Below are 13350 nucleotides of genomic sequence, written 5' to 3'. Positions count from 1 at the left end.
AACAAGATAAACAGTCCACTCAGAACATGTTTCCTCTATCAGAGTCTCTTTCAGAAACCCTGAACAGTCTTCAAAAGTGGAGAAGAGACAAAGTCTTCCCACCAGTTTCTTGCTCTGAAGGAAACATCTTCACTCTTCATTGTGGGCAGCGAGACCAAACTCTTTAGAAACACATTTCGCAAGTCAAGAACTAAAGAAATGATCCCTGAAAGTATAGTCTTGTTTAGTTCTGGATGTTTCTCAGGGTCTTATGTCTGGAGACCAGCACTCGTACTCCTGGTGAACTCCTGTTGTTCACAGAGACACTCCTCCTTCAATCAGACAAACAACTGTCACTGCTGTTAGGCCGCCTTGAGATAAAAAATGGAACTGGGTCAATAAAAATACAAAGAGCTACACTGGTCTGAGCATTTTGCTACAGCTGCCTACTGTATGAGAAGATTAAATATGATCCAGAAAGTCCAGTCTGCGTGACACATCCATGAGTTTAAAAGCTAATCAGATGCCAAAACTTTGCATGAGACAAGATTGTACAACTCTGGAAGGTTATTATAACAGTAACAATTCCCCTTGAGTATGATTAATATTCGACTGGTCACTGCTGTGAGTTGCTGAATGATGTTGCACAACAGCAAAAGTCAACTAAAGTGAACAGAGCCTTGTTGTTAGATCTACAAAACAGTCCACTTGAAACAGGATTCCTTCATCAGTGAAACCATGAACTCAGTGTCATAAACATTCCTGCAGCAAATTTCAGAGAAAATTAAATACATTTGCAGAGATTGCTCAAGTGAGTAAACACTTCCAAATATTTCCTTCATTTTATCCAACTTGTGACAGTTTGAAGCTAAAGGTTTTTTACTTTTCATACTTGGAACATTAAACAATGCAATAAAGGATAGATGACAAAGAGTTTGTACTGTTGCTTAAGTAAAAAGACCTCTCAGAAAACATTTCCTCCAACAGAGTCTCTCTCAGCAACACTTAACAGTCTTCAACAATGGAGAAGAAATAATGTTTCCCCACCAGTTTCCTGCTTGGAAGGAAACATCTTAACACTTCATCACCATGAGCAGTGAGACCAAACTCTTCAGAAACACATTTCTCAAGTCAAAAACTAAAGATTTTATCTCTGAAAGGAAAGTCTTGGTTTCTTATGGATGTTTCTCAGGGTCTTATGTCTGGAGACGAGCACTCGTACTCCTGATGAACTCCTGTTGTTCACAAAGACACTCCTATAATTAGTGACAAATTAACTTTTTATTTTTGTGGGTCATCGCTGCCATGACACTCAAGTATATCAGAAAACATTCCTCAAATGCCTTAATAACCCTGCAAAAAACCCCCACAGTTGTGGCAGGTATGAAATTCATGGGTATAATTAGTCTTTTCTTCTTCTCTACCTGCAGCAGGAAGCACCTGGTTGCTGTTCTGAATTTCAGAGGTCTGGTGAGGGGCCGTGAGCACCAGCTGATCCTCCAGCGACTCACAGAGCTGAAGAAGAAACAAGGAAGTGCTGCCGGCGACAAGAGCCAAGCTTTATTTAGTGACATGCAGGTCACCGTCAACACAGACTGCCTGTCCAATCTGCCTTTCCCATGCCTCAACTTCTTGCTGCCCGACCACTAGTGAAATGTGATGGACTGCATGCATCGCTGCATGAAAGAAGAATGGAAAGCACAAGAGGTCACAGAAAAGGTTGACAGTCGCAGTTTTCCTAAGCTGGTTTGAAATATTTTGACAAAAATTAAGGACCCTGCTCTCAAGCACAGCCATGTAAACTCAAACCAACTGCAGCATTTTTGTGCAGAATCAGATACATGCTGCTGAAAATAGTCCCCAACAAATGGACCATTTCCGTGTGCCCAGCTTTTTGAGGAAATGACTGAGCAGTTTTAAACAATTGAACTATATATTTATATACTGTTTTAAAGATTAACAGTTGTCAACAGGGACCAATGGGCTTGAAGCTGAAGGCCGCAGACAGGGGAGTGAAGTACTGGGAGACGGACTAACACACTGTTGGTTTTGTTTTTTTTCATGAGATTTGTTGACAGTAAGAAAAAAATAGAGTTACATCAGTTTTATCCTTTAAACAAAGTTAAAATAAAACTTTAAAACATCTGTTCATTCATTTTTACAAAATGCACTTTTAATTCTCTGGCCTGACAGATTTCTGATAAATAAACTGATGATGAGCTTGTTTTCCGTTTTCCAAAACATCTGTTCTTCACAATTCTAATATGTAACACGCATGTTGCATGTGTCACATTTAATAGGTTTTGTAAGTGGTAAACATGTGGCATTTCTGCATTTGCCACATGTGATATAAGTCTGGTGATTTTCTATATTTTTCTTATTGTCAACAAATCTCATGTGCAGAGTCAAACCAACAATGAATTGATCTACTAACAAGTATTGTGTGTGTGTGTATCCAAAGCCTGATATATCTTATTCCTCTGTGCACATCAGTGAGCCACACAGCTGCACTGGGTGACATGAGCCTTTATTATGAAGAGTTTAATAATGTTTGTTTAGAAATAGCTCCAAAGACTAATGAAAGCGATCATGTTTTCTGTCTCAGGAGAGTAGTTCTGTGCAAGACAGACACTGCTGAGAATATGCAGGACTGCGTTTAAAGAGCTTTGCTAGCTTGTTGAGCACTCAGTTCTAGTTACTGCTTTGTTAGCTTGTTGTGCTACATAACACAACCTCTTGACTTTGTACTAAAGTCTTCGAGAAATTTACAATGAGGTACAAAGTCAAGAGGTTGAAATATGTAGCACAACTGCTTTACAAGGAACTACTCTCCAGAGACTGAAAACACGATTGTTGTTATTAGTCTTTGGAGCTGTTTCTAAACAAACTAATGTGACCAAACTTCATAACAAAGGAACATTATGAAGCAGCAGTGTGGCTCATTGGTGTGTTTTTAATAGTTTTTGAACAACCGAGGCCTACGGCACAGAGGAATAAGATATATCAGACTTTGAATACACACACAATACTTTTTAGTAGATCAGTTCATTGTTGGTTTGGTTGGTCTGCACATGAGATTTGTTGACGATAAGAAGAATTATAGAAAACTGTCAAACATTTCCTTTAATATCTCCTTTAACACAGACAAATGTAGAAATGTGATATTGTTTACAAAACCTATAACCTATGTAACACATTAGACACATAGAATTGTAAGGAAGGAGATGCTTTTGTTTCTGGGAAGTAAAACTTCTCCCAAGATAATCTGGATGTAATTAAAAGTTTCAGGAGGGAAGAAAAACAATTGTGAAACTTTGTGTTCAGATGAAGTCTGTCAACATATGTAACTAATAAAAGGCAGGTTTTTGTGCCGAGTTTTCTCAACAGCACTTTATTTTGCAATAGAATTTGACCTTTTTTTGCAAAATGTGTCTTCTTTAAAGGCTGTGTTGTACCTTAGTTTGAGTTTTTAGTGTCAGATCAGCGGACAAAAACTGTAAGAAACTGTAACTCTTCAAGTGCCTGCGCCATGTATCTGTTAAGTGCTATTGAGCCAGGAACTGAGGACTCTGTACAGGGAATTTAGTCCTCTGAACTCCTTTCAGAGTGAAATATGGGTCCCCTTACTCTGCTTTTTTTCCTCCTTTTTAATTTAATCTCATATTCCAGATGTTCCTTTCTGGCCACAGCTGCAGGAAAATTTTCTTGGCACTATTTAATCTTTTCTGTATTAAAATATATCAAATGTTAACATGAATATGTGCATATTACTGTACACAACTGTATGTTAATCAAGACGCTTGTCAACCTTGATAAGAACTAATAAATAGTTGTACGTTTTTTTTAGGAAAATAGTCAAATCTTTTTTGGCTCTTCTCTCATATTCAAATCTCGTATTTAAGACTTAGGACTTTGTTGAGAATGCATTGTAATAGTGGAAAAGATCAGAGTTTGTGTATTAAAGTAAAAAGGCAAGTTTGGTCACTGGATGAATCCTTGTTCGGCTCACAGAGAGGATGAGTGGACATAGTGAATAAACTCCCCTCAATCCTTCTCAGTGAGTCTAACATCCGGATCTTCCTACCTCAAACATTCGTCAAAGAGACAGTCTGGACAGCTTTACCTAATTCAGAGATGAAATATCATTTTCTTGGGAAAAAGGGGGTGACTTCAAAATGTATGAAATTGTGCAGACTTCACAAAGTTGGGAAATGTGGGTTCACAATGTTGGCAGAATGATGTATCTGCAGACACTGAAAAATTATGCTTTTTGGGAATTTGACAGGTTTTCAAATACAACTTTAAGTAGATAAAGGAAAAAAAATGGAAGTCTGAAGATGATCATTCTAGTGATTGCTTAAAATTTTTTGGCTGGTTAATTTTGGCTGAAGATGTTAAAATCTGCATGACTCAAAAGATTTAATTTTTAACTTGAGCTGTGCATGAAACCCACTCAGAACAAGATTCCTCAGTCACCAGTCTAGTATGTAGAAAAGCACAAAAGTTCATTTGCCAGTTTTAATGAATTCTGCTGCCATTTTATAAGCTTTTACTAATATGCATTTAAATTAGAGATTACAGATGGAGCGCATATATTTGGATGTCGACCAGCAATGAAGCGATAAGAGCAGGAAGTTATAAGATGTTTCCTTCAGAGCAGGAAGTTATAAGATGTTTCCTTCAGAGCAGGAAGTTTTGTGTAGCCTTTGTACTGATGATATCAGGCCACGTAATATTTATGGACACTCTGAATAATGAGACAAAATCCTGTTGTGGAACATACTGAGGTAGAGTCAATAACTAGGTCAATAATGAATTAGCATGAAATAGCTGCAAAGAAACCAAAAAAACTAAAGCTTTTTAGACAAAAGAGCAAAGAACATTCACACTGTCAAGATATACAGCTGAACTTCAAAGTTATTATTCTGCTAAATATTTCACTGCAGTGAAAGATTTTCTGTCTTTAGGCTTAAAGCTTTAGGCCTTCAAATGGCACTTCCTCTTTTACCACTGTGCAAACTCCATTCAGAACATGTTTCCTCCATCAGAGTCTCTTTCAGAAACACTGAACAGTCTTCAACAGTGGAGAAGAAACAAAGTCTTACCACTAATTTCCTGCTCTGGAGGAAACATCTCAACTCTTCATCGTGGGCAGCGAGACCAAACTCTTTAGAAACACATTTCTCAAGTCAAGCACTAAAGAAATGATCCCTGAAAGTATAGTCTTGATTTGTTCTGGATGTTTCTCGGGGTCTTAAGTCTGGAGATGAGCACATGTATTCCTGGTGAACCCCTGTAGTTCACAAAGACACTCCTCCTTCAATCAGTGTCATCATTGACAGATAGGCCTCTTTTTTTGGTGATGGAGCAAAACTGCAGAAGTTCTTTTTCACAGTGGACATTTTGACATGACAAATATTCACTTTCCTCTTCAGTTCTACTGAAGCCTGGCTGACAAATAAAGTAAGAGTTAGTTTCCTGTTTTGTGCGATGTCTAGCCCGCTCTGGTGGTTTCACAGGTCAAAGTTCCCCTTTGTTTAAATTTTAGCGGATATGCTTACTTGGCCAATAGAAACTGCTGCGCCATGTTTGGAAATGGAGAAGTTATTATTCTTGTGTGTTTCATCACAGTTTTTAGTAAATTATCTCACTACCTGACTACAAACTGTAGTCTCTCTCTTATAGACTGTCTAGAGTTTGCGATCGCTCTCATCAATATTTATTTAACACAAATGTGACATCACACCCTTTTTCGGAGGTGAACTTCCGGAGAACAGAAATGTCATGTGAAGGCACCAAAAGCACAGATGTTACCGATAAAATGAATGATGGATCTGTTGTATTCAAGTGTGGCCGCTCCTTTTCTAGTGATTGTGTATGGGAAAAATGCTTTGTATTGTGTGTGTATGTATCCAAAGCCTGATATATCTTATTCCTCTGTGCCGTTGACCTCCGTTGTTGTCCAAAAAACATGTCAATGAGCCACATCGCCGCACTGAGTGACATGTTCCTTCCGTAGTTTGTTTAGAAAGATGAGTCTCCAAAGATGAATAACATCGATAAGATTGAAACTTTCCGGAAAGAGGTTCCTTGAATGGCAGACGCCACTGAGCATGTGCAGGAACTCAGTTTTGTTTACAGCTTTCTTAGCTTGTTGAGCTACATAATAATCTTTCGACTTTGTGCTTCTTGTACATTTCTCGAAGTACTTCAGTACAAAGTCAAGAGGTTGTGATATGTAGCACAACAAGCTAAGGGTGTATTCAGACCAAATAAGGCGGTGCAGCGAAAACACCAGTACTCCTATTCATTTAAATGGGGGTAGTGCGTTTAGGCTCGGGGAGGGGGTTGCTGTACCGGCCTGCAGTGAGAAAGTTGATCCAGAGTCAATTTTTGGAGAAACGCAATCCAACGTCATGCTGCAGTGGCCAACAGCCGGCAATCAGACTTATCGGAGCTGTCAACTCTGCCATGAGGGAAGACGAAGATGTTTATAGGAGGAGGGGAGGGCATTTCTCTTCTTTTGATAATATTAAAAAAAACAAACTCATTTTAAAAATTATGAGAAAAAAAGAGAGACAGAGAGCAGCTGTGGTCGAGCGAGCTAGAGAGGGAATGAAGGGAGGGAGCAATGGTAGTGAGAAAGCCGGTGAATCAGATCAATAAAATGTTATTTTCTGATTGTTTAACAGCGGTTACGTTCTGGAGCACAAACACACCAACACACCTCTGCTCACACCTGCAGCGGGGCGCCACAACACCTGAAATGGTTTGTATACAGCCTGAAGTGAGTTCCCGCAAATGCTCAGTGGCGTCTGCTGTACACAAAACTACTCTCCTGAGACTGAAAACGTGATCGCAATTATTAGTCTTGGGAGCTGTTTCTATAAAACTACAGTAACTTCTGTCTTCAGGTATGAAGGAACATGTCGCCCGGTGCAGTGTGTGGCTCATTGTGTGTTTCTAATAGTTTTTGGACAACAACGGAGGTCTACAGCACAGAGGAATAATATATATCAGGCTTTGGATACACACACAATACTTAATAGGATGAGTCCATTGTTGGTTTGGTTCTGCACATGAGATTTGTTGACGATAAGATAAATATAGAAAATCGCCAGCCAAATACTTTTAAGCTGTTATAAAATCATGGTTCGCCCACACAGGTGTTTTCAATTATGTTGCCTGAGAAATTTATTTGCATGTTGTGGCCAAAAGCTGAGATGACAGGAAATAGCGTGAGTAGGATTGTGAAGAGAAACTGCTGGAGATGGCTGGCAGGCAAACAAAAGCAGCCCACAAAGTTGCAAATTATGCAACTTTTTATCAGACATTTTATTGTCATTAACCTCTGTTACCATCCTTGCACCCACTATACAACATTTTCCCTTATCTGCTGCTTGAATTATTTCATCATGCAGTTTTGAAACAGGAAAATAAACACTGTCCTGAGCGAGAGGTCAATCTCAACACTCTGTCAAACTAGCTGGACAATAGAGAGCCAGTGTGTTAAAGTTCAATCCGATTGAACTCTGGACACCACATAGAAAGGTTAGGGAGACAAAATCTTTCCTGACTGCAGAACCAGAGCTATGTAACCTTTAATCTTTATTATTCTGGTAAAACATATTGTTCAGTAACACTGGTGTTGTCAGCAAATCTCTTCCTAACTACAACCAGCTAAGAAGAATTACACAACATCTACATTTACTTGAGGAAATCAGCAATGAACTTGACATTTTTTAATAACTACACAAGCTCTAGATATTTTATGACAAAAAACAATTCATCTTTAGCTTATTACAAAACACAAAAACCACTCAGAACATGTTTCCTCCTTCAGAGTCTCATTCAGAGACACTGAACAGTCTTCAATAGTGGAGAAGAAACAAAGTCTTCCCACCAGTTTCCTGCTCTGAAGGAAACATCTTAACTCTTCATCGTGGGCAGCGAGACCAAACTCTTTAGAAACACATTTCTCAAGTCAAAAACTAAAGAAATGATCCCTGAAAGTATAGTCTTGGTTTGTTCTGGATGTTTCTCGGGGTCTTATATTTGGAGACGAGCACTCGTACTCCTGGTGAACTCCTGTAGACGCTCCTCCTACAATCACAGCATCGTCAATGATTGATTGACTTGTGTTAGTTCTGGAGAAAAGCCAGTGAAGCTTTAAGGCTTTTTCCACAATTCACTTACAACTTTGACCTTGTTTGTTGTGACCTTTCAGTGCACATCCACCTAAGCCTGTTGATAGTCACAGGATGTCTTCTTTTGGATTTAAATAAATATTCAGTGCAGAGTGTTTTCTGTACAGAGCAGCAGAGGGACTACAGAACAGACCAAGTGTTTGTTCTCTGGAATATGATGAGTAAATTTCATGGAACTCTTCCCAATAAAATTATGTTTGTGTACAAGTAGAAATAATAAGCTGTGACAATAGAGGAAAGGTTGTGAAGTTGTTAAACATTCTTCCTCTGGGGACCTTTTAAATCAACAGCAGAGTTCATGTCACCCTGAACGCAGTTGTGAAGATATTTCACCCCAAATTGAAGTGTTCAACAGAGCAAGGAACCGTCACACTGTCAAGATAAACAGCTGAACTTCATAGTTATTATTCTACTAAATATTTCACTACAATGAGTCTTCAGACTTAAAGCTTTAGGACTTTAAATAGCACTTCCTCTTTTGACAAGTATGCAAACTCCACTCAGAACATGTTTCCTCCTTCAGAGTCTCATTCAGAGACACTGAACAGTCTTCAACAGTGGAGAAGAAACAAAGTCTTCCCACCAGTTTCCTGCTCTGAAGAAAACATCTCAGCTCTTCATCGTGGGCAGCGAGACCAAACTCTTTAGAAACACATTTCTCAAGTCAAGAACTAAAGAAATGATCCCTGAAAGTATAGTCTTGGTTAGTTCTGGATGTTTCTCAGGGTCTTATATCTGGAGACGAGCACTCGTACTCCTGGTGAACTCCTGTTGTCCACAAAGACACTCCTCCTTCAATCACAGCCTCATCAGCACAACCTGGTCGCTAGAATAAAATGTTGGCATTGTATGTTTCTGCAAACCACAGAAACGTTTAATATCATATCATCATATATAGTTTCAACACATGTAATATGTAGCATATTAACATTTCAACAATATGTATCACCTATATGAGCTGACTTTCTTATTAGGAGGAGGACCTAACCAGACCTTAACTACAGCGTTGTCACATCATAAAACATCATTATTCAATGGATAATGGCCAACATTGAAACGTGGACATTCAATGTATCTGTGGTTTGCAGAAACGTTTAATGCCAACGTTTTATTCTGGTGATTGGGTTGATCAGCAACACATTAACGGTGCATAAATGTGACGTGAACTACAAAGTCTCTCATTCGTACTTTCACCTTTATAACTAATAGATTTAAGCATTTTAGGGGTAGAAATTATTTACATTAAGTTTTTGGGGAGACATATCTCTTTCTTTCTCCCAGTGCAAATTATATCTGTGCATTCCTAAACTCTTGTCCGTGCACTATTTGGGCAGTTATTAAAAAATGTACTTTACTGTATGCTTGTGAACATCATGACATTGGATGTCAACCAAACCGTATCTCCACTTTTTTAATACACTAGAAAGTGTAAAAGGTCACTCAAAGTAAAGTAAGCTAATCATCCACAAACTCTTTTATGATTGTAGGAGGAGTGTCTACAGGAGTTCACCAGGAGTACAAGTGCTCGTCTCCAGACATAAGACTCTGAGAAACATCCAGAACAAACCAAGACTATACTTTCAGGGATCATTTCTTTAGTTCTTGACTTGAGGAATGTGCTTCTAAACAGTTTGGTCTCGCTGTCCACGATGAAGAATTAAGATGTTTTCTTCAGAGCAGGAAACTGGTGGAAAGTCTTCTTCTCCACTATTGAAGACTGTTCAGTGTTTCTGCAAGAGACTCTGATGAAGGAAACATGTTCTGAGTGGACTCTTTAATCTCTCCTAACAAAAAAGATACTGTGTTTAATACATAAATTCCAAGAACTTCCCCTTCCTCTCTCTCTCTCATTGAAAAACAAAACTATGCCAGATACGTACCACATGTCTCCTACTTCACTGTAAAGTCCTTTATCAGTCTATGTGCACTGGAGGCTTCAAGTTTCCACATCACACTTGTTTAAGTTGGCTCCAAAATTGTAGTGACATTACAAATCATGCTGATAGGTACGTGTCTTAAACTGAGATATAAGACGAGCACAGAGAAACTTTCCTCCTTCAGCAGATGAATGTGAGAACAAACCTTCATTCTGCACAGTGAAGTCCAACATCCAACAGAAAGAACAAGAAGAAAAACACATTTTTTGACCAGAGGGAAACTTTAAATACAGCAGTTTTAGATCAATATTCAAAAGGTTTTGTCATAGTTTCTCCAGGCTCGTTAGCCTCCGTTTGCTCAAATAACAAAATGAAGATGCTCTCAAAGTAGAGTGTAAATGCAAATTTAAAGACAAACAACATTATATATATACACAAAATAGAATAAAGATAGAAATGTTTATCCATGTGAGCAACAGCTACAAATGTCAGTTTTTCTTGTTGACATTTGCTCCCAAAATTTACCTGATTTAAATATTTTTAATTAACTCAGATTTGTTTCTTATCTCTTTTCCTCTTTGATTGACATATTGATATATTGGAAGAAGTGTGATGGAGAGTGTTTATGTCCATCTCAGAATATTTTTGAAAATATTTGTATATTTATTGGCACAGTCAACTCATAATACAGCAACACTGGTGATGAAATAAACATGTATATGTTGAGCTGCTGCTAAATTCTGCTGCTTCATGGATGATGACACCTCTGAAATATATTCACAAGTTCCTTTATAAACACTCATTGAAAACATATTTATAACAGAACAAAGACACAACAAATCAGTTTATCTGTATCAGTTTCAGTGAGGATGCTGTGATTGTAGGAGGAGTTTCTTTGTGAACTACAGGAGTTCACCAGGAGTACAAGTGCTCGTCTCCAGACATAAGACCCTGAGAAACATCCAGAACAAACCAAGACTATACTTTCAGGGATCATTTCTTTAGTTCTTGACTTGAGAAATGTGTTTCTAAAGAGTTTGGTCTCGCTGTCCACGATGAAGAGTTAAGATGTTTCCTTCAGAGCAGGAAACTGGTGGGATGACTTTGTTTCTTCTCCACTGTTGAAGACTGTTCAGTATTTCTAAAAGAGACTCTGATGGAGGAAACATGTTCTGAGTGGGTTTTGTGCCTTGTAAGAAGTTAAAGATGAAATGGTTTGTGTCATAAATTGTCTGGAACCTGTTTTACCAAGACATTAATCAAGCTGTTGTATTAAGAATTTTTTTATGAGGGGATGCAAACCCACAGTCTAAAACATGTTTAACTAATAAAATTCACTTACTTTAGAAAAATAAAGACCTTCTAACCTTTAAATCATTTGTAATTTTTATGATCTCAGACTGTTGTTTGGCATCTTTCATTGTTGTTCATGTGTGTAGAAGCTGTTTTCTGCACCACAACATTGAAGGCTTTTGTATGACCTATAATGAAAAACAGTAAGTGTGTGTGTGTGTGTGTCCATCAGTGTGTTTACATTTGGATCTTCAATAAAGACACAATTTTGAATATTTCTCATTTTCTGTCACTGATCAGTGTCGTGTTCACGTGTTTCTGCTCCCAACAGAGGAAGTGCAGTTTCAAGTGTTTTAACAGTTTCCGTTTCCTTTACAAAGCCTCGCTCTCATGTTGGTTTCCTTCCACAATGTCCTAAGAGTCGACCTGGTTCTGTTTAGTTTGTAATGAGTCTGTTCACAGGAGTCGACATGCTGAAGAGCTCTTGAGTAACACTCTGACTTGTCTTGGCAGGCTGCAGCTCTCCCTGTTTATCAATCAATCAATATCTTAATCACTGTTTTGATTTATGAACGCCTGAAGCTCTCAGAATAAAAGTGATTGCCAAAGAGAGGATTGAAAAACATAACTGTACTTTAGCTATTAGAAATCCTGACGGGCTCAGAGTTGACCTCTGGAAACAGTTACACACACTGTTTATGTAGTAATGAAGTATGATAGTGAGCTATTTTGGTGCTTATATGAAATATTACTGAAATGTCTGAGAATTATACAATGTGTGTGCTGCTGGAAGACACAGAAAAACTGCATTTTGTGAAAAAAGGATGTATATGCTTCTTAGTTTTTTGAGATGTTGCTGGAGTTGTAATACAAGCACAACATATTTTTTGAATAACTTTTTTTTTTTTTTTTTTTGAAACGTCACAACAATTTTGGAGCCGACTTACAGTGCACAAACACTGATAATAGACTTTACAGTGAAGTAGGAGACTTCTTGTTTCTTGCATAGTTTTGTTTTTCAATGAAAGAGAGGAAGTGGAGGTTTAAGGGTTTTCTAAAGACGTATTTGAACTTTTCGTGGAATTTACATATTAGACACAGTATCTTTTTTGTCAGGAGAGATTAAACAGTCCACTCAGAACATGTTTCCCCCATCAGAGTCTTGTTCAGAAACACCGCATAGTCTTCAACAGTGGAGAAGAAACAAAGTCTTCCCAGGATTGCCGACTTCAAACAACTCTGAACATCCACACATGTGTTCCCACTTATGTTGCCTGATCAGACTTCCTCTCTGGTCATGTGCAGACCGTAATTGATTGAAATCTGCTTCACTCTTCTGATAGTTTTGTTGCACTTCTTAAAGCAAGAAAACTTCAACTTTTATCATGTTTTTGGTACAGGGGGTCACTGTGTACAGGTGGATTCCCTGCAAACCTCTGCCCAATTTAAAACTAAGCAGCAAAGATATAAAGCAACAAACATTGGAAACACTTAAGAGAAGTTTTTACAAGTTCCTACTCATTTAACAAGATAAACAGTCCACTCAGAACATGTTTCCTCCATCAGAGTCTCATTCAGAAACACTGAACAGTCTTCAACAGTGGAGAAGAAACAAAGTCTTCCCACCAGTTTCTTGCTCTGAAGGAAACATCTTAACTCTTCATTGTGGGCAGCGAGACCAAACTCTTTAGAAACACATTTCTCAAGTCAAGAACTAAAGAAATGATCCCTGAAAGTATAGTCTTGGTTTGTTCTGGATGTTTCTCAGGGTCTTATGTCTGAAGACGAGCACTCGTACTCCTGGTGATCCCCTGTAGACACTCCTCCTACAATCACAGCATCGTCAATGATTGATTGACTTGTGTTAGTTCTGGAGAAAAGCTAGTGTAGCTTTAAGGCTTTTTCCACAATTCACTTACAACTTTGACCTTGTTTGTTGTGACCTTTCAGTGCACATCCACCTAAGCCTGTTGATGGCCACAGGTCAAATTCTT

General features: G+C 38.3%; 1 protein-coding gene, 7 non-coding genes and 1 pseudogene across 8 annotated transcripts in view; 3 read left to right on the top strand and 6 right to left on the bottom strand.

The window, feature by feature from the left end:
- The window catches only part of exoc3l4 (exocyst complex component 3-like 4), a 31027-nt gene extending 28646 nt beyond the window's left edge, over positions 1-2381 (top strand). Inside the window, exon 13 of the mRNA XM_042388709.1 lies at positions 1410-2381. Within this exon, the coding sequence (XP_042244643.1) occupies positions 1410-1629 (220 nt within the window). The 3' untranslated portion in view covers positions 1630-2381. The remainder of the gene's footprint in view (positions 1-1409) is intronic.
- LOC121881633 lies at positions 15-221 on the bottom strand. The gene has a single exon (XR_006091857.1). It is a non-coding gene; the product is annotated as a small nucleolar RNA U3 (small nucleolar RNA).
- On the bottom strand, positions 939-1148 carry LOC121881636. Its single transcript, XR_006091859.1, has one exon. It is a non-coding gene; the product is annotated as a small nucleolar RNA U3 (small nucleolar RNA).
- A 2618-nt stretch (positions 2382-4999) lies between the features above and the next one.
- On the bottom strand, positions 5000-5206 carry LOC121881632. The gene has a single exon (XR_006091856.1). It is a non-coding gene; the product is annotated as a small nucleolar RNA U3 (small nucleolar RNA).
- Positions 5207-7794: 2588 nt separating this feature from the next.
- Positions 7795-8001, bottom strand: LOC121881649. The gene has a single exon (XR_006091872.1). It is a non-coding gene; the product is annotated as a small nucleolar RNA U3 (small nucleolar RNA).
- A 680-nt stretch (positions 8002-8681) lies between these two features.
- LOC121881674 lies at positions 8682-8888 on the bottom strand. The gene has a single exon (XR_006091896.1). It is a non-coding gene; the product is annotated as a small nucleolar RNA U3 (small nucleolar RNA).
- An 866-nt stretch (positions 8889-9754) lies between these two features.
- Positions 9755-9956, top strand: LOC121881631 (annotated as a pseudogene).
- A 1081-nt stretch (positions 9957-11037) lies between these two features.
- Positions 11038-11244, top strand: LOC121881612. The gene has a single exon (XR_006091838.1). It is a non-coding gene; the product is annotated as a small nucleolar RNA U3 (small nucleolar RNA).
- Positions 11245-12894: 1650 nt separating this feature from the next.
- On the bottom strand, positions 12895-13101 carry LOC121881624. Its single transcript, XR_006091849.1, has one exon. It is a non-coding gene; the product is annotated as a small nucleolar RNA U3 (small nucleolar RNA).
- Positions 13102-13350: the final 249 nt, after the last annotated feature.

The sequence above is a fragment of the Thunnus maccoyii genome, chromosome 16, assembly GCF_910596095.1.
Source record: "Thunnus maccoyii chromosome 16, fThuMac1.1, whole genome shotgun sequence".
NCBI classification, from domain to species: domain Eukaryota; kingdom Metazoa; phylum Chordata; class Actinopteri; order Scombriformes; family Scombridae; genus Thunnus; species Thunnus maccoyii.
This window is presented reverse-complemented; position numbering and strand designations above follow the sequence as displayed.